Below are 20,347 nucleotides of genomic sequence, written 5' to 3' on the forward strand. Positions count from 1 at the left end.
TTGCTTTGTAGTTTATCGTGAAGTCATGACCCTGTTTTTAAAAAGGGAGTGGGGGTGGCCAGAAGAAGAAAACATAATAACTGTATTCACAGATGAACACACAGGCTCTTAACGCATCCTTGTGATCTTTGTGCTTTCTAGGGTTCTTATATGATTACACTCAGACCTACGACTGTTCCTTCTACCTGGCGGGGCTCTGCTATCTACTCTCCTCCCTCTCTCTGTTTATGGAGCCGCTGGCTCAGCGCTGGAAGGCCAAGAGGAAACTGTCCCAGGCCAAAAGAGCAGAAAGCAGCTGTAAGACCAATGGCTGTTTCACCCCTGAGCGCCTGCAGAACGGCGCTGTGTAGGAATTAACTCCAGGGTTCAATCTGGAACCAACGCGCTCACGATGACAGACCTGCCCACTGTTCACCTTGGACTCCAGCTTGAAGTCGGGACCTTGTCCGTTCATTTCAGCGGGAGCATAACGCGGGCTGCACAGCAACACGATGTTTAAGAATTTACAGTAGTCGGGATGTCGATGAGGAAAAAAAATGACTTTTCTGAACCTTCAAAGCCAAAATGTTAGTGCTCTTCAAAATACTTTATCCCCCGGTGTTCTGATGAGAGGCACACCGATTCAAAACTGGAGAAAATCCTTGCGTACAACACCTGCCACAATTTATTATACGCACATATGCAAGCATAACTTATTGGGAGAGAAACATAAAACTGCACTGACTGTGCAGAAATGTTTTGTTGCTTATTACACTGCTCGGAAAGAAGCTCTGCAGTTGAACTCGAAATCCTGTCTTCTGTTGAGTTTCCTTTCTTTTCTTTTTTTTTTGTTATGATCCATGGAAGCACGCATCCATGATAAAGTACTTTTCACCTGATGTCTTTGGGAAGCTTTTACCTGTATCTGGTAAACATTACTCACTGATATGCACTTTGGGCCAGCTTGTGATTATGCTGCATGACATTCTCTCAAGATAGCCGAGATACCGAGCTGCCGTATTATTTCAGCCTGCGCCTGTGAAACAATACATAATCTGTAATACAAAGCCAAAAAGCCTGCATTGCTTCTGCAGTTTAACCGAGAAAATGTATCTCTTTGCTAAGTTGATTATTGTAGGCGTGTGGTTTACTGGTGTACTCACTTTGAGACTCGCAGTGGCATTCTTCATTTTTCCAAACACTTTTTTTGTCCGTTGAGTATTTCAGCATCTTTTTATGATGACACAAAATTCAGTCTTGTTGACCTTTTTCTCAGATGTTTGAGCATCATGCTTTCAGGTTTTTTTCCCCCCACAGAAATTGTTCTGCTGTGCCTGTCACCTCTGGATTATTTTTTTTTTTACCACATTCATACTTATTTTCAGTTGTGCACAGATGCTAATGGTGGCATTAGCTCAGTTTTTCATACCTTTCATGGCTTTCCTGGAGTCACATGAGAAGTTTTATGCTTTTTAGAGCCCAGGAGTTTTCATGGGTGTGCATTGTGCCGTGGGAGGGTCTTCAGACAGCTTGAGCATTTAAGGGCTGCAGGACGTTTGCATGAAACGCAAGCTGCTTGTGGGGCGTTCACTTACCCCAGCTCTTTCACTCTTGTCATGCAAAGTAGCCCTTTTAAAGCTTTTACACATCGGCTCCTTTTAGCAGTAAATGCATCTGCTGAAATGTTTGTCCCTTATTTTTAACTGACATTTAGGCTGCTTTCAGCACTGCAGGCTGACACTTTAACTGATTCTACTCAAATGTCTATTGAACTATTTTAACCGACATTCAGCTGCTGACATTACTCACCTAATACTTTCACACCGTACTCTTCAGCTATCTTTAGTGCCTCAATTTATTTTATTTTTTACCGCTTTAATCACTCACTATTTGCTTATAACTTTCTTATGTAACACTGCAAATTATTATTCAGTTGCTTTCTCCTGTGAAGTAACTTGTTTTACTGGTCAGTAAACTGAGAATTCAGTTGCAACACTTTGAGTTCGCCTAACCTCCTTTCGGTGCTTCAAATACAGTTCAGACTTACTTCATCTTTTTTGATCACATAGGATATTTTAATCTTTTACACAGTGATTACAGCTGCAATCTTCTGAAGTATTTTCTTCAGATTTTTTAAAAATGTATTAAATTAGAACCTTAGGTAGTTTATAATTATATAAGGAAACAACTTTCTCCTTTTCTAGGTCACTGATGATGACAAACATTCAGATGTCAGTTATCTTTAACTTGTCAGCACACGCTCATGAGCTGTTCTATGCAAATGCACAGAGAGAGAGATTTTCCTTTGGTAAATGCGCACATAAACACGTTTCCTTCTCTGCAACTATCACCAGCCCCCGAAAGCCTGTTGTTCAGTTAAGGTTTCAGTGTTTTCTATGTCGCAGTTAGACTGAGGAGTGATGGAGCCGACGAGCTCCCCTGAACAGCAGCATTTTGTTCTTGTTTTGTTTGTTATTTTGTCATCCTTGTACGTCCTTGTATGTCTCTGACCAACTGTGTTGATAGTGTAATGTTGACCATGTAAATGCACAGTGCCACAAGTGGACTGTTTAAAACTGTTGCCCAGTCTTTACAATGCCTGCAGGCAGCCAGTGAATGGCAATGCAACTTCTAATGATATTGTATTTGTACATGGGAGTCTTAAATCTTTTTTTTTTTTTTATTGTAGAGAGGGTTTTGTTTTGTTCTTTGTTTTCAGTGGATTCCTTGTTTTTCACCACTGTTTGCCTTACAAGGTAATGTATCTTTTACTAACTTCCTCTGATATCAGCCAAAGATCACATTAGAAAAAACCTTCAACTTGAAGCTTATTGCTGGTTAAAAATGTACGTATTTTAAACCACTATGACCACCCACTATTCAGTTATTTTTAATGTCTTAATTGAATCGTGCGCTTTGTTTTGCTGCCCTCGTGTGGCTGAATGAGGCTTTTGCTCAAAGAATGCTGTCTCAATTAGTACCAAATTATTCCCCCTCAACTCTTTTTCACAATACTGAGCGAGGTTCTTTGTATTGTTTCTATAACAGCAGTCATGCACAAAGGCTCTTTTGGCTCACGAGTTGCATTCACCATCAGTATGCTTTTGTGATTTAGTTCCACTGACTATTTTGTACTATAATGCATCTTTTATGAAAAGTATTTGATGCTTTAAAGGTAGATTTGGGTTAGGGATCATTTTACTTGCTAGTTATCTGGATATGTTAAGAAGCTGTACGCTTAAACAATATCCATGTGCCGTTTGATGACATTTGATTGGATGCTTTTGTTGCAGCAAACACATTATTCGGTAAGGTACTTATTTTAAATTCCTGACTCTCACTCCTGGATTTTTTTTTTAACTGATTGACTTTAGGAGATATGGTTAACCAATCATAGATTTCTGGTTCTAAGCCAGTAGAGTTCATTTTTAAGCGCTGTAACAGTGTGCAGGTCAGCTGTAATAAACTGATGTGTACCTCAGTCTGTTATTGTGTGATTCAGATGACAAACTAACACCAGGCCAAGAAACACAAGTTTTAACAAATAAACTTGTTTTATTGACACATTATCAGGACGTGCTAAATAAGAATTACACTCATTTTCCTAAATACCAGATATTCATCTACAGCTGTCACAGATTTCATGCTACAGCTACTCACAACATACGGGGTACTTACTGCAGATGACACCTGGTGGTGTGTCAAGTATCCTGGGAACAAAGAGCTGTCCAGCTGAACCCTGAGAGGAAAAAAAAATACAAACATGGTTTCACTCATAAAAGGTGCAAAATGATTGCAAACTTTAACACTTTAAAGTGTGTCAGGTGAAAAAAAGAAAAGAAAAAAGTTATATTAGAAACACTTATCAAGAAATAGGAAATCTCACCAGCATAAAATGCTAATATACAAATTGGTGCTTAACACTACAACGAACTACACTGCAGTCAGCATGGATACTACAAGCAAGTATGAATATGTGGTTTTTGTGGCCATAACAGCAAATCAGATCATCTTTTAACAATAATGTATTAACAAGGATATCATATCGTACCTCGGTCTTAGAGATTTATTTCACAGTGTTATACTTCGCTTCAGATTATTTGCAAAAATACTTATGTACAAAAAAGGTGTTTGCAAACATTGATTGCACAAAATCATGTAAGTAGTGACACTATAACCAGAGTCAGTATAGTTGGATGATATGCAGTGCTTAACAGATTTGACTGCACGTGATAAAAAAATGAGAAAACAAATATTTTAGAAATCTGTCTAAAAAAAGTTTTTTAAAAATTATGTCTTGTTTGTTTTTGTTAACAAACTGAATTCATGTTTTTATGTCCAAATTTGAGAAGTCAGAAATTAATCAAGTATAACATTCAACCACTAAAACGAATTCTTAATCAAAAGTTAAAAAATAACATCATGTGCTTAATTTTTTGAATTCATGGATAAAAATAACAGGTACATTTTAACTATTAAAATATTTTGTGCATACTGCTGGATTAACCATTACAGAAACATTTAAAAAAAATATTATGTTAATTACCAAAACTGTTAATTTAGTTGTGGCATGAACCTTACACTGGGTGGTGGTCTAATAAGCTGCATCGGTTTCAGCAAATAATCTTGGAAATGTGTGAATCTGCAGAATTCCTTCTCTCAAAAAGTTAAAAACTTTATACAGCTGTGATTTAAATAATCTTTCTATTTGTGTAGATTTTTCTATAATTGGGAACATTTAAAAAACAACAACAACAGAAGAAAACATTACCAGCTATGATCTTGCTGCTGACCTGTAAGATACATTAGTGTACAGTGATACCTAATAACACTACTGCACTCTGCTTTCCATTAAACAGTGTCCTATTTGACAGTATCTGAGCTCACTGTTTCCGTTTCTATTTACACAGCCTCAAAAAAACACGCACTGAAGTTCTGACCACAGATTGGACTTTTTATTTTTACTAGCTTCAGCTGCTCTATGTTGGATTTAGAGGATCTGGGACTAGATCTCTGCAATCAATCAATTAATTTTGCTTGTTTTTATTAACTGGAGACTATAATAAATTAAAGGTTTCTGCATGCATAATCATTAATATTATCTATGACAGAAAGTACTCTTAAAAGGAACTACAGTGATTTGAAACAATTTTGGAAGAAGTATTTAACAACAAGTATTATAAAATACAGATTATAATTACTCATTCACTAGTGTCTGCATCTCACTGGTAAAGGTGGGGCTTACATTTAGTTATTTGATATTCCTATACATCAATAAAGTGTTGTTTCACTTGTAATTTAGTCAGAGTAATTAAGATCTGCACAGGAATCTGCAACTACAGGTTACAAATGCAGTCGAGTGAAAAAAAAAAAGGTCTCTAAATCTCGTATGAGCATACTGATACATACTCAAAGCACCTCAAATTTCATACTAAAGGATTTGTTCAATAATGCATTCATTTATCACCAATGCTTAAAGCCATCTTTTGCCACACAATAAAAGAATGAGATCCTTATAACTGAATTTATACCAGTAACTTCACAGAGCACAATATTAGTGTTGCCTTTAGTGCCTGACAATCAGTGACATGATTGATCTCTGAAAGAATGATATTGACCTGAAAGCTGCAGAAACAATACCCAGGATTTTGTACGTGATCTAGAGGTGTGGCAGTTGCAGTAGCCTAACAAGCAAATGTTTCCACATAATTTATTAAATTTTAATTTGCAATTGTTGATCATTTGGGACAGTTTATCTTTTTATTTAGCTTAATCTTAAAACTGGCGACGGTCAGCGCAGCACTGTATTCTCATTCTGTCCTACATGCCCTTTGGGATTCATGCCAATTGTCATTAAAGAAAAATAACCCCAGTAATGAAAATCACCGTGCTGCTGTCCATTTGTTATTGGAAAACGTGAGGTGTTGACACTCAATACTCACCACTGCTGCCAAAGCCAACGATACAGACCTGGCAGGCAGCGCTCGGTCACCTTACTCACCATCGTGCTGTCTCTGTACAGCAGTTTTAGTGATAGCAGCTCTGTATGGTGTCAGGTAGATGGTGAGAGAGGAAAGCAGGTGCTCCGTGGTCCTCAAGATGGCAATGTTTCTCTAGTGAAGCAAGGGCTCATCCTCAGCACAGAACACAGCATTTGCTTTCACACTAACATGACTATAACAGGTTGTTGGGGGAAATGGAAGCTTTCTTTCCTCTTTTTTTGTCTACAGCGGTCTTAAACTTATAAAAGGGAATTGTCAAAATAAACAAGTCTCCTAGATGAATTTGGGGAAGTGGTGAGGTGCATCGTAGATTCCTTCCAGCGATGCAAAAAAAGGGTAAAGGATTAGGCCTGCTTGTGTTTCAGCTCCATGCAGCAGCAGCAGACCTCGGGTGACGACTTCAGAAAAGCAAACGAGCTTCCTCACTTGTCTCCTCGGAGAGAGTTCAATCAGAGGAGAACACAAACAATATTCCTAGCTGAGGTTTGGCCCAATCCTCTTCCCTGATACAAACATTTAGTCAAATCAACTCATATAACTGGGCAAAGTGTAATAAAGACAATCAGCCCAGTGGTTCAGCTTGGCCTCTGCAGTGAGAGTGACAGCATGAACTGTAGATGCTATGGAAATTTCAGAGCGGCGTCGCCCACAATCTCCCGAGTGGAGTGTGCGACGGAGGTGATGAGCTTCCCTCGCCTCGTATTCAGACCCAGGAACACTGCACATGAAACCTTTAGAGTAACGACCACAGGAGACAACAGGATACTGGCACGTGCCGCCACTGCAAACTGGACTCTGGCTCCTCGATCCTGATCAGTCATTCGCATGCCAACAGGAACAGTTGAGGACATAAGCAGGAATCGTGAGGGAGGAAGTAATTTAGGCAACTGAGGAGGTCAGAACTGGCCTGCAAGTAAGCAGCAATCCTCACTCGAAATGGGGGTCTCTCTTCACTGGTGCTAAAACTGCAAATCGTCTCCCCTCTCGTGTGCAGAAACAAAATTTCAAGTGACAACTCCTTTTTCGAAACACAATAAGGTACGGGCAGCTCGTTTCTTCAATTCACTTCCATCGAAGAAACATGTTTCCCTTCAAATGAACAATTTATTGATAATCGGTCACATTAAGTGCCCAAATGCACTTGCAGGTATGTGAACAGCTTCGCATGGGCTCTACGGATTTTCCTTCCCCATGACATCAAAGTGTACATTGCTCAATTTTTCCATTTTAAACAGAAGTCATCACAGGTGCAGATGGGCTACACAACTTAAAAGCTGCCTCATCAGTGAGGACTCACAACCACCAGGGTGCCTTCTCTGCAGAGGTTTTCAGCTCTGTGCTCGTCTCCTCAAGAGTCCAAAGCCGCAGTGGGTGTGATGTTCACATATACAACAATTTTCTTTTCTTTTTTTCCCCCCCACATATAAATGTTTTCAATACATATTAAACCAAATTCAGCAAATTATAGTGCATGGCAGGTTACTACTACATGGCAAAACTACACTGGCAAAACAAAACAGGGTAGGCCTTGGGGAAAAATAAATAAATGTTGGCAAGCGTGAGTGAAATACTGTCAAATTTAGACTGCTAAAATAAAATCAACATTAACTGTTAAGATACCTCTAAAACTATAAAATTGCACAGACCTACTTACTGTACAAATATTAGGTTTGTACTGGCATATTTAATATTATTATTATTGAAGGACCTACTGGTTTTAGGGTAAATAAATGAAGCAGTCTGTCAAATCAACACAAAATCCTCTAAGCTTTTTATCCATTACTATTATACTTTTTCATAGTTCACATTTTCACAACCATTTCTAAAGACAGGGATGCACAAAATAAAATATTTTGTGAAAAAAAAAAAAAAAAAAAAATGTTAGTAGCTGTTTTTTTGTTTTGTTTTTTAAACTACGCTATGTGTAATGGGCTGTTCCCTTGAAAATAAATTCTGTTAGTATTCAGCATTTCATACAGAGTTGACATGACCATTTAGCTTTACCAGTGGACTCACACTGAGTTCATTGTCTATCTTGCAATTTTGGCGTTCCAATTCAGAGGAGTACAAGACAAATACACCTAAACCCAAACAACAAGCCTGAACATAATCTGTACTTTTGTTCCAAACTGAATTTCTAATGCAATTAAACTGAGCTGTATCTAGGAAAGTTGAATCTGCTGACCTTCACAATGTTTTCCAGTTTTCAAAATCCACAGCGACAGACAAGCATGAGCATCGTAACACTTAAAAGGCATTGCACAACTCTTCCTCAGTGAACCACACTTCATTTGCCTGACTTTTTGTTAAGGATGAAAATAAATGAGAGATGGGACAACGCTGTAATGTGGTGGGTGAGAGAAAAATTGTGCAACATGTTTTGACCTTGAAATGTAACCAGAGATAGTTCACCGACCCTCTAACACAAAAAAAGAAAAGAAAAACAATTCAAATCGCGTTTGTCTCCCTTCATCAAAAAGTGGTAATAGTAGACATATTATTGCACTGTAATTCAAAGCTTTGAAAAAAAAAATTGTATTTTCTGAAAGCCTGGTGCAAATATCAGGACACAATAACAGCACCTGTTTGTCTAATGCATGACATTATAATAGAAACATGTCTTCTTCTGTTACTGTTAGCGCCCTGTGGAAGGTGAGGTTTCAACACAGAGTTTGTGGTTCGATTTTAAATGGAGCTGTTATTGTGTCCCCTTCTTAAACTTCTAACGCTCCTGCTTTTTCTTTTTTCCTTTTTTCTGTTGCAGACCTGGATGGCTAACATTTTAAATCTGCAAATGAACTACAAAGAAAAATATAGTCTGCATGACTTCTCTGTTCATAAATTAAGCTTACTAAACTTTAACCGCTTTACAGAATTTTGGCTAAATTACTGCAGATTGATGATTGTGACTGACACCTCTGAAAAGTAACTTCAGAAACACACATACTTTTAGCTTTGCAGGGGGGCACTGTTTGTCCTTTAAGTGGTTTACATGGTAACATAACACTCAATAACCATACTAGTGTACTCCATGATGCAGAACACACAGCATGCAATAGTTACTGACATACAGCAGATCCTTTTTTTTTTTTTTTTTTTTTTTTAATTCCATTTGAATTTAGTGTGTTTTGTTTCTTTAAGATGCTCCGCGGACCACAATCATGACTAGATAGTCCTCTTCACTTTTTGCCAGAGCTTTGGCAGAGGAATCCAGGAACTGCTGGGAGAAATCACAGGGAGGGAAAGCATGAAGAACCCCTGTGTTGTCTTTATCTCTGCTTCCTCCCACAGGCAGGCTGATGACTCCAGCCGCTTGTTTTTGGTTGAGGTAGGACACCAGGTTGCGAAGCGGCCGCTGAGTTGAAGCTGCAGGGTCAGATGAAGATGCATCCTCTGTGGTGCCGGGAACCGCCAACAGGATTGCGTAGCCGCCCGGACCTGCCACCTTGATGCGCCGAGACACCTCGTCGAGCTTGGGCTGGTCCAGCCGGAGTCGCTGCGTGATCTTTAGCTCGCTCACTCGCCTTCCTGTAGCGCTGTCGACAAGCAGGTCGCTGGCGACGTTGTGGTCTCCCTCTAACAGGTGCATGTTGGCTGGAAAGTTGCTGTTCTTCAACAATAGCATACCATGCCAGGCCAAACTGAGTTTGGTGCCATCCAGCTTGGATGGCTGGCCTCCCTTTGAGCTGCTCTCAGAACGTTCTCTCTTGGCTGGTCCTTTGCCACCATCGATTGCCTTGCGCTTGCGCTCTCCAACTGCTGAAATAATGTTGCTTGAAAGTCCCTTATCAGACAGACTCTGGCTTTTGGGCCTTCGGTCTGACACGCTTCTTTCAAGGCTGCTGTGGCGTTCTGTCGCAGGAGAGGCTCTCTCGCCCCGCAGGGGGCGTTCTGAGTCACTAAAGCGCCCCCCATCTCTGCTGCTGCCTCCAGGACTGGCATCTGGAGAAGCACGTCTGCGTCTTACTGTCCTCTCAGTGCTGTCAGGGGAGTGGTCTATGTGGCGTCCGTCCTCCAATATGCGCCGCTTTCGAGCAGGCTCTCGCCCCTGCAGCTCTCTTTCCAAAGACCAGGGCTCACGAGTTCGCCTCTCACGGTCCAAATGCTCCAGAGGCTCAAAAGGTGAGGCACGTACTCGCTCGCGAATAGCAGGATTGGGCCAGTCAGTTCCAGGAAACAGCTCTCTCTCCCTGAAGTGAAGCGGCGGTGGAGTTCGTTCCCTGACCCTCAGTGGTTCAGGTGTGGCACGGTGGACAAATGACTCAGCCACCATGTCAAATGGTGGTATTGGGAGAGGCTGCAGGAACTGCTGCTGATAACGATGTTCAGTGTCTGCAAAGTCCACTCTAAGTCTTCTCTCTGGACCTCCCAGTGGGAAGCCTCTCATGTGTGTGCATGCTGCTTGTGCAGCATCTAAACTTTCATACTGAATATAGGCCCAAGTGTCCCCTTTTCTGTAGTCAATGGTCCTTATAGTGCCAAAGCGATCAAACTCTCTTGCCAAGGCAGCTAAGGGAACCCAAGGTCCAAGACCACCCACCCACAGGCGCGTGGTTGGTGTTGCTTTCCCATAGCCTATTTTTATGGGATTGCGGCCCACTATTTTACCAGACATGCTAAGCTTAGCACGATGAGCCATGTCAAGATTCTCAAATTTCAGAAATCCATACGTGCTGGTTTGCCCCCGTGTTGGTCTCTTAATGTCCACTTCTGTTATGACTCCAAACCTGTCAAAGGCCCTCCTGAGGTCTGCTTCTGTGACAGTTATATCCAGATTGCCTAAAAACAACGTCCTGTTAGCTCTTTGGTCATCTTCTGGAGAAATAAAATCCTCTTCTCGGAAAGCTGCCCGTTCTGCAATGAAGGCTGGGCGTGCTCTGGCTTCAAACAGAGCGAACTCCCTATCCCGCTCCAGTTCTCTCGGCAAAGGTGGGGGTGGGGGTGGAGGAAGCCGTCCCAAGGCTAGCTGCTGCAGCCGGTAGTCTCTATATCCCAGCCCGGTGGGCGAGAGGGGTCTCTGCAAATGTCTGTGGCTTTGAGCCGCACCGTACACGTCTCTCTCCACCGGAGACCGACTTCTCCTCCGGTTGATGTAGACCGCCTCGATTTTCAGCGGCCGGTCGTACAGCACCAGCCGTCCCCTGGCGTGCTTAGCCGCTCTGGCGTCCTCCGGCTTCCTAAAATTTACGAAGGCTATCCGCTCGTCGTTGCTACGACCTATCTTGACGCTCACATCGCCAAATTTTTTAAATTCGTGAAAGAGTCCGTCCTCGATGTCCTCGTCGCTAAGCTGAGTGCCGAGGTCGCTGATTTTGAGCGTTTTGTACTCACTCTCTGTGCTGGGTGGCTGCAACCGCGGCTCACCCCGAGAGGTGGTCCTTGGTGAGGCTAAATCCAGCGTCAGGCTCAGGTTGTGGTTTTTGCCCACGGAGCTCGCTGCAGCGGCGGCGGCAGCAGCTGCAGACTGACAACTGTGATTATTTCCAGTCCGGCTGTGACCGTCGAAATCTCGGTCTCTTTTTTCCCCGAGGAGACTCCGTCTTGTCGAGCCGCCGTCGCCTTTGGACGAACTGTTTCCATTATTACTCCCACTGGAAACGGACAGAGCCCCCATTTTCTTGCTGGTCGGATGGCATCCTCCCCTGTCTCGAATATCGTCCAGGGCCCGGGAGCGTTTTTTAATCGGCGACCGCTCTTTACCTTTCATTTCGGCCCACTCGGTGTCGACCGTCGGGACACTTGCTCTTCCTTGGTGCGATTTTTTCTGCAATTTAATGCAGAAATTTACTGAAGTGAAAAACAGGTTTATTCACTGACCCTGCGGCAAAACAACAACAGTCGCCATTTTGTAAAGATTAGCTCGAAGACCCACCCCTTCGTTCTGATTGGTTAGAAAGTGGGTGGGAAGCTTTAAAGCGCACGTCAATCACCCAGCGGCAGGCACTATATTTTTTATATTTTCTTAATAAATTGAGTATAAAATAAAAAAACTAATAAATAAGTTATCGAAATTGTTTGTGTTTGTTTAAATATAAACGTACATTTTACTTTATTTGTATTTTGTATTCCTTTGAAATTTCGGAAAAGCTTTTACCTTATTAAGACACTTGCATTGTCATATTATATTTTTATTTTGTTGAGCTGTATGCTATTCTACTTATTTAAATAAAAGTGGCCTATTTGTTAGGTCTAAATGGCTGCACCTTAAGACTTAAGATAAATCTTATTGCTTATATCACAACGCCAGTTTCTGCTGTCCATTCACTGTTAACTGTAGCATAATACTGTGGGCAGGTTTTGTAAGAATATTATTCATTTCGTTTTTCCCGGGAGGTGAGACTTAATTATGGTGTCGGGGCCAGCAGATAATCCTTTTATCTTCAATTAGATCCAGTACCACAAGATGGCAGTATTGAACAGAAAGTGCAGCAGCCCACTCCCCTTAGCGTTGAGCGGAAAGGGCCTTTCCTGGCAACTATATGAGCAAATCAAGCTGCTGATATTGACTAATATCTGCTACAGTGTAGGCCACATGTAGCAGTAGATATTACAGCCTTTTCATGGAGACGATTAAAACACTTTAGTTTTTAAGTTGAAAGCATCACAACCTACTAATGTCTGCTCTTTAATGTCTCACAGTATTTCCCCATTTTTTACAAGTCATGCTTTGGCTCAAATCAAGCACTGCTGTTTGCACTTCGGCACAAACATTTTATATTCTGAATATTTGATTTTCTCGAATGAACTGCCAAAACATTTTTCCTAGCGATAAAATTTTGGAAGCAGCCTTGACAAACTGCTGAAACCGAGTCAATCACACAGTGCACTACTTTGTTTACCTTAGTGGGATATGTTAAATAAAAGTAGCTTATCTGTTGTGTCTCAATAGCTGCACCTTGAAGCCAAGATCAATCTTGTTGAGATCAAAGCTCAGAGCAGTGGCCAGCAGTCAGCTTTACAGACTTTAATGAGCCTTAAATCATATATTTTTAGTCAAATAATGAGGCCGAGGGTATACTAGCTTCCAGGCTCTTGTGACAGTCTACAGCTAGCAACCCTGACATACTGAGTGATGATTAGCTCTAGCATTGTGCAGCGATGACTCATCATTTTTCATTTCTTTCTGAAAAACTCATAGAGGCTCTTTGGATCCTGATACATTGATTTAACACAGATCAAAGCCAATGCAACAGCATGATAACTTTAATGAGAGCTTGATGAAAACCTATGGCCCCCTATAGTGAAATGACATCACCGTGTGTTCACTCTGAGACATTTTTGAAGTAGAATAAGCCAAATTATGATCATGAGCCCCTGAGTTAATCTATTACAGCTGTTCTGACTGTTTTAAGGAATAAAAATATCAAAATCAGTAAACCACCAAGCTTCCTCTTTTGTTTACGGGTGGATTTGATTAACCTGCTCACACTGTAAAAATAAATATCAAAATTAAGCTCTGATCCACCATCTGCTATTTCTCTAGCTTTCCTAAACACAGCAATCTCCTCAATCCCTTCTGACAGGTCTTCTTATCTTCTCCTCTTAATCTGGGAATTAATCAGGGGGACTATGTGACTGCAGTGAGAGCTGCCGTCTCCCAGGGACTGGCTGGAATTTGAAGCTGTGGGTGTGGAAAGTGTTTCTGATGGCTTTCTGCATTCTTCTATTGGAACCACATGTTAGTGGCTCTCAGGAAACTCCGGCACAGACTTAGGGGAAGGCAGCTAATCCGCCCCTGCATCGCTGTCAAACCGAAGCAGGCAAAGACAAAGGGGAGCCAATATATTCCCCTGAAAGCCATGCACACTCCCGGGGAGTGAGTTCAGCTTGGCGGGGCTTTGTCCCGCAGTGAAACTCTTTTTCTCAATTCACATCAGTCTCACAGATTGAAATGTTTGCCAGTTTGACATGAATGCACTGGCATTTAGTAATTCACACCATATGGGATGTACCGTGCAATTCAATGTTTCCTTGACAATAACATAAATTGTTTGGGGAGATTTTTCTGAAAACGATTATTAGGACAGCATTCAGGATAATGTGAGTATATTCTGTTCTATTCTGCTTGTACACATGGATGCAGAAGACATTTGACCTTGACCTGGCCTCAGCATACAAAATATGCTGCGAGCCACAGTAATCGATTAAACACCTCACATGGTAGGACATGCATGACAAATACATAACCATCTGTGGTTATCTACTTTATTATCAGTAGTGAAGTGTGGTCACCAGGTTAGTTTTTCCATTATGAACCTGCCACTTTCCCCTGATGCATGGAGTGCAACTTGAAGTGAAGCCTAGCGGGCTGCACATTCACTCTGTACACTTTCCGCACAGCAGAAACCTTTTTTTTCTCCACAGTCTGTAAAGTATTTTTACCTCATAACCACATTGCCAGTTATATTTGCATCGCAAACATGGCTATTATTTTGCAAAAGAGTCATGGCTAAAATAATTATAACTGAGATGGTTTTTGTTCATTTTGAAAAAAGAAAGAAAAAGAAAATCCACCTTCCCCAAAATAGTTTGCTGCTGAATAAGACAGTTAAATTTACATGGAGCCCTTTATTACTCACGCACAACACAACAGACATTAAAAGGGATTAATATGATACATTTTTTACATGCTTAAATAATTCTCCTCTTTGGTCTCAGCACTGTGATACAAAATAAGAACTGGAAACAAGAATGTTTGTATTAATAAGTTGGGTTTTGTGCAAGATTCTCAAGTTGGCCTTATTGTTTGCAAAATGCCTGTTCCAACAGTTCTGAATAGCAACACGTCTCTAAGTTGATTTATATAAATGTTTGGAGGAAATATTCGAGTCAAATCCACAAATGTACATCTGGGATCGTGTATGGGTGACGACTGTAATATGCTGCGGCTCAGTCAGTGCATAATGGGGAGCTGGCATTATTATGGTCATGTTGGCCAGGAGAGAATGCTGCCTGGTTCTTTGGCTTTCATCCTCAGCGCCACCAGGCCTGTTGGCTTGTATTCGGTCTCGGGGCCCTCGATGGAAGGCGACCCGAGGCCTCCTGGGAAGCCGTGGAGAGAATAGAGACTGTTGATGCCTGGATGGTGAGGCGGGTGATGGTGATGGTGCGGGTGGCTGGAGGATGTGGGCATGCCCATGAAGCCCTGCAGATTACTGTGGGGGTGAGGGTACGGACTCATGCAGGATGAGGAGATAGAGTCAGCCCCTAGGACACAGCCTGCACCCGAACCACCGCCTCCTCCTGAAGCTGCCCCCGGCCACAGATTGCTCTGCATCTGGATAGGAAGAGATTTAGAATGATATCAGCAAAAGTTTTAATATTGTTCAGTCCTGTACAGTGAAAACAAAAAGCAATCTCTCAGCAGGTTTTATGATGTTAAGTTTACGACTACAACATGCATGCCATGTGAGAGCTACATTGGCCTACCTGGTATGCGTCATGGCGAGGAAGAAGAGAAATGTCATATGTAGCAGCAAAATGGTTGCGAACCTCCTGGATCTTCCCATAGCGTTCTCGTTTCCTCCATTTGGCTCTGCGATTTTGGAACCAAACCTTTTAAAAATAAAATATATTATAACACAAAATAGTATAACAGTAAATTTCCAGAAGACAACTTTTTGTTAGGGCATCATACTTTCTTCTGATTACATTTAGAAAATAAAAAAGGTGTCAACTGTGATGGAGTTGCCCTGGCATACCTGAACCCGAGCCTCAGTGAGCTCCGTCCGCAGCGCCAGCTGCTCCCGGGCGTACACGTCGGGGTAGTGTGTCTTTTGAAACACTTTCTCCAGCTCCTCCAGTTGAAATGTGCTGAAGGTCGTGCGATTACGTCGCTTCTTGTTTTTGCCAGATAAGTCAATGGAGTCAGCGATAGAATCTCCTTGTAAACCACTGCCTGGCTCTTTGAGCTTGCCACAACAGTCCGTGACAATCCCAGGATAGCCCATGGTTTTTGGAGTGTCTTTGTCCCGAACTGAAGCAAGGCAGGAAAACGCAAAGGAAAAGTTACACATCCACTAAAAAAATATAAAATCATATACAAATTCTAACAGTTTTTTCTAAGTCCATCTGCATCAATATATACACTGAAATTTAATCATTTGAGACTATCATTGCCTGAAGATACAGCTTAAATGACTTTTTATGGAACGCCAAATTTTATTTAGATTTTACAATTGTTTAAGTACAAATCTCTGCAAACATAATGAATGATCTGGTTTGTTTGTCTTGCTGCTGCTCATTTTGGCCTTTATGACCTGTTGGTCAGAAAGAGTTGATTTTGTGTACTTTCCTTTTTCTTTTCACATAGTTTATACAAAGTTGCTGAAAGCTTTTTCAGGCCCTTGTGCAAAGAAATAGAGATGAGCAGTCCTTTTTAAACCAGCACAGCTCACCTGGAAACAGCTTTGGCCCACATGGACACATTTTAAAACCAACACACTGCAGTTAAAATAAACACAAATTGTGTATCACATCAAAAGTTTTGTCTGTGATGTATGTGACTATTTTCTCAGTTTGAGAAAATAGTCCCAAATTATACTAAAAACTGTGAGCCGCCAGAGAAAATGCACAAGCAACACAAATTCAGATTTACTCCGATTAGCCAGACGAGCCATATTTAGGTAGAAAATACTCAAAAAGCTGGCTAAACTTTAACCTGCTGATTAAAATATGCAGAACAAAGGGCATTTTCAGGGTCACCTACACTTGATAGGAACTTGTTGAAATATGTCACAAATATCTGAAGAGAGGAATTAACTGTTATTTATACAGCAGCAATACACAGCAACAGTCCCGCCCAGGCTCTTTACATTGCATGTAGAGAAAGTCTAAGAGAAACACAATTTTTTTTATCTGTTAAAGCACATGATTGTTTTGGACTAATTCTATATATTCTGCCATTTACATTCAGGAGTGAGGGAAAATCTCAAAGCGTTACTTTCCTTCCTGTTAACAGACCATGGAAAGGGCTCCTCCTGCAGTGTTTGGATGTTGTTGTCCAAGTTCATTATGTTTAACCCTGAGCTACGAAACAAAACCACTTTCCATCTTTCAGGAGGCACTCACTCACTCTGGGCAGCTGAAACACTACTTTGCTGTGCTCTTAATTCAATATAGGGCCCAACAGAGAACACTCTTTATTGCAACATTAATTTCCTCAAGTCCATTAGTTCCAACCTTACACCACATGCTGAAAATATACTCAACTGCAGGAAAAAAAAGGGGGCATTGAGCTTTTACCTTGTCAAGCACCCATATCCGCTATGACTATACTCAAGTGTAATTGGAGATCTATATGAAATGCAGGAAAAGGCAAAAAGGAGATAAGTTCAAAATGAAAAGGCAGGAATATCATGCTGCGAGCACGATGAGCTATTGTTTTGCGACTGTGGAAATTTAAATGGCATTGTTCCAGGCATTTTGCTATGGATTTTAATGTTTTAAATTTGTCTTAAATTTGGACAAAATGTTACTCCGAGGTTTTAAAATATTCTGAATTTGTTCAGTTCTGAATAAAGAATATTTATTAGCCGTGATTGGTGTAGTAAGTTATTAAGTTGCACAGTTAAAATATTAAGTTATTATAGCACATGGTATCTGTGGAGTATAAGAAGGTTAAACATGATTGGAAAAAAATGAAGGTATGTGTGGCATATTTCTGAGGAGTAAAATAGGAATAATAAAAGAAATATTAAGCCTGTGCATGCAGTTTATCTAAAAAAAACTCAACTGTGGCAGCTACGCCACAGTCACAAACACAAACAAACAGACGTAAAGAAAATGAGTGTCAACGAAGATGAGTCTAATAAATACAAAAACAACGTGCAATCATTAAAACTGAATTTTTCTCTTTTCACCAAAAGAATTTACATCTTCCCAAATAACAAATGAAAGAAAGAAAAGCAAAAATAAAGGACTGCTTTTGCATTTCAGAATCGTTGGGTTTTTTCTATATAGTATTTTTAAAATTTTAATCTTTTAGTGCCCGACGATAAAGCCACAGATCGGCTAATCACCATAACTGAGTTAAAATCTGACCGTTCTAATTTTTTTCAACTTTTATAGTAGAATATAGCTGATTGCGAAAAACTAGAAAATATTACAAACCAATGTAAAAAAGTTTTGGGGTTTTTTACGTTAAACTTTCCTCTCACTGCAGACGAAACAGGAAGACGCGTCTGCTTTTGAAAGTTTAAAAGAGAAAACGTAAGAACACACACGCGCGCGCACGTGTTCTGCACGTACATGCGCTGGTTTACACACTCGCACCAATAAGCATTAAACTGTAAAATAAATCAAACTACTTAAGTAGTTATGAGTGGAAATCTTGCGCATGTCTGTGTGCGCGCACGAGATAAAGACAGAAAAGGAAAAGGGGAAGCACGCACACCTCATTTTCCTTGAGCAAGAATTAAAATAAAAGTTAATTTCGAAAGAAGCCGGCTGATATTATCGTGTTATCATAAGTAATTGTGCAAAAGAAAATTTAATGAATGTGTTCGCTGTCTTTGGCATTAACTTGAATGAAACTAATGTATATTATTCTGGACACTGATATACCGAGAAGCTTATCGGGGCTGATATCCTCTGCTGCTTTGCAGAATCATCAGCACCAATAAACAAGTGAAAGACCACATAATTTCTTCAGGCTTCAGTTCAACATATACAGCGGTTGCTTTCCTTCCCAAGATGGACATTTGTGGGCGATCGTGTCTGACATTTGTGCAACTCCGTGCTTGCAAAACAAAGTCAGTTCTGTTTTGTGTGACCAAAAAGTCTGCAAAAGAAGGAGAAACTGAAAGCGTGAGCGTCTGCAAAAACACAGAGATACCAAGCTGAGTGCTGGCCTGAAAAGAAGAGTAGTAGTCTAATGACACACCCAACTTGCTGTTAGGCTGACCTTTAACCTCTGTAACTTCACATCAAGGACTGTTAAGTGAAAAAAGAAAACTTGGTGACATTTTTATTGCAACCACACTTTTCTTTGCATAAATGCACTTTTGTTTTATTTTTATTACTATATGAAAAGTACACAAAATGCAGCATACTAAAAATTATTTGTAAAAAGGATCCACTGAATTGAATAACCAGAAAAAAAAGTGTAAAATGATTTCCATATTTGATTTTCCCATTTACTTATTTTTTTCAACCAGTTGCCAAGTGAATGATGGCGAGCATTTTCTTTAGAAAAACCTAAGTTACAAAAAATTTAAAAAGGGGGTGGGGCAAATCAAACGTAAAGTACTTTTAATGATTCTTATTTGATCCAAAGCCCGCTATCAAGCTACTGCACTTTGTTTTAGTTAAAACTGAGATAGTTAAGACGCGGCTAATTCCAGTAAATGTTCACTCAAAAACTCTTTAACTCACCGTCCGTGTTGTTCTCATAAAACGACGGTTTGCCGCTTATTGCCACCCCTTTCTGGTCCTGGTTGATACTGTCCAAGAACTTGCTGTGTTTGGACGGTGAACCGGTCGGGTTCGCTGGAGAAGCGCCGTGCGTAAAGTCCACCGCAGCATCACCAAACCTCCCCATTGCGGTCGCGTAGAGATCCCCTCTCAGGCTGAGACGGTGTGGAAGAGAAGGCGGAGGAAGGTGCGATTTCTGGAGCTCATCGCAGGGGAGAAAGGAGCTGGAGCCGCCGTGCTCGAGTCCCGGAGAGTTTGTTGGCGTCCTCCTGCTGGTCTGCGAAGAGAAAGGCAAACAGCTCTCCGTCTCCATCTTACAGGTCCAGCAGGCTGTGTCGACAACAGCAACTGGGTGCCGTTAACGTGGGCGCCCGAGTGAGAGATTTTTTTTCTCCTCTATGTTCATGTCAAGTGGGTGGGATTTAACAGATCAGAAACAAAGACCCGTGAAACCGGGACTGATCGCGCGCTCGCGCACATGTGTGTGTGTGTGTGTGTGTGTGTGTGTGTGTGTGTGTGTGTGCGAGAGACAAACAGACAGACAGAGAGAGAGAGCAAGACAGAGAGAGAGAAAAGGAGCGAGGTAGGGGGAGAGAGAGAACGTTTCTCCACAAGTCTGACATAATCCGCCAAAAATTCAATCACGTGTGGTTTCTGTCCTTCCAATTAAGCATTTAATTTCTGTTTCATATGCTGTTACGATCCTAATCACGAAATCAAGCGAGACAGGAGAGGCAGGCATCAGACGGTGCAGTTTACGCACAGAAAAGTGACAAGATAAAATAATAATAATAATAATAATAATAATAATAATAATAATAATAATAACGATAAAAAATGGCGGATACCATAACTCTGCCCGTTAGTGTTTTATTTCATTGAACGTTTTTTTTCATTCTAATATATATGTTATATGCATTAAAATTATATATATTATAATTCTGATCTATATG

General features: G+C 40.9%; 3 protein-coding genes across 4 annotated transcripts in view; 1 reads left to right on the plus strand and 2 right to left on the minus strand.

The window, feature by feature from the left end:
• Positions 1 to 3,734, plus strand: part of slc16a4 (solute carrier family 16 member 4) — a 31,945-nt gene extending 28,211 nt beyond the window's left edge. For both annotated transcript variants that reach the window (XM_085393460.1, XM_085393461.1), the window contains one exon: positions 142 to 3,734. In XM_085393460.1, coding sequence (XP_085249586.1) covers positions 142 to 350 — 209 coding nt within the window. In that variant the 3' untranslated portion in view covers positions 351 to 3,734. The remainder of the gene's footprint in view (positions 1 to 141) is intronic.
• A 3,331-nt stretch (positions 3,735 to 7,065) lies between these two features.
• On the minus strand, positions 7,066 to 11,878 carry rbm15 (RNA binding motif protein 15). The gene has a single exon (XM_085393459.1). It carries the CDS (start codon positions 11,686 to 11,688, stop codon positions 9,118 to 9,120), a length of 2,571 nt encoding a protein of 856 aa, XP_085249585.1. The 5' UTR covers positions 11,689 to 11,878; the 3' UTR covers positions 7,066 to 9,117.
• Positions 11,879 to 14,376: 2,498 nt separating this feature from the next.
• Positions 14,377 to 20,143, minus strand: alx3 (ALX homeobox 3). Its single transcript, XM_085394734.1, has 4 exons — positions 19,356 to 20,143; positions 15,683 to 15,957; positions 15,411 to 15,536; positions 14,377 to 15,258 (listed from the first exon to the last, which is right to left on the minus strand). The coding sequence occupies exons 1-4, from the start codon at positions 19,705 to 19,707 to the stop codon at positions 14,908 to 14,910; spliced, it is 1,104 nt and encodes a 367-aa protein (XP_085250860.1). The 5' UTR covers positions 19,708 to 20,143; the 3' UTR covers positions 14,377 to 14,907.
• Positions 20,144 to 20,347: the final 204 nt, after the last annotated feature.

The sequence above is a fragment of the Rhamphochromis longiceps genome, linkage group LG20, assembly GCF_057381845.1.
Source record: "Rhamphochromis longiceps isolate RC_006_pf linkage group LG20, R_longiceps_female_GT1.1, whole genome shotgun sequence".
Taxonomy (NCBI): Eukaryota; Metazoa; Chordata; class Actinopteri; order Cichliformes; family Cichlidae; genus Rhamphochromis; species Rhamphochromis longiceps.

What these genes read in the sequence shown, in the direction of transcription:
- rbm15 (XM_085393459.1), bottom strand. Translation starts at nt 11,688, where the DNA reads ATGAAAGGTAAAGAGCGGTCGCCGATTAAAAAACGCTCCCGGGCCCTG.
- alx3 (XM_085394734.1), bottom strand. Translation starts at nt 19,707, where the DNA reads ATGGAGACGGAGAGCTGTTTGCCTTTCTCTTCGCAGACCAGCAGGAGG. An exon ending in TCACTGAGGCTCGGGTTCAG is followed by an intron (nt 15,537 to 15,682) that starts GTATGCCAGGGC and finishes TATTTTTAAAAG; the next exon opens with GTTTGGTTCCAAAATCGCAG. An exon ending in CTCGCCATGACGCATACCAG is followed by an intron (nt 15,259 to 15,410) that starts GTAGGCCAATGT and finishes CTTCCTATCCAG; the next exon opens with ATGCAGAGCAATCTGTGGCC.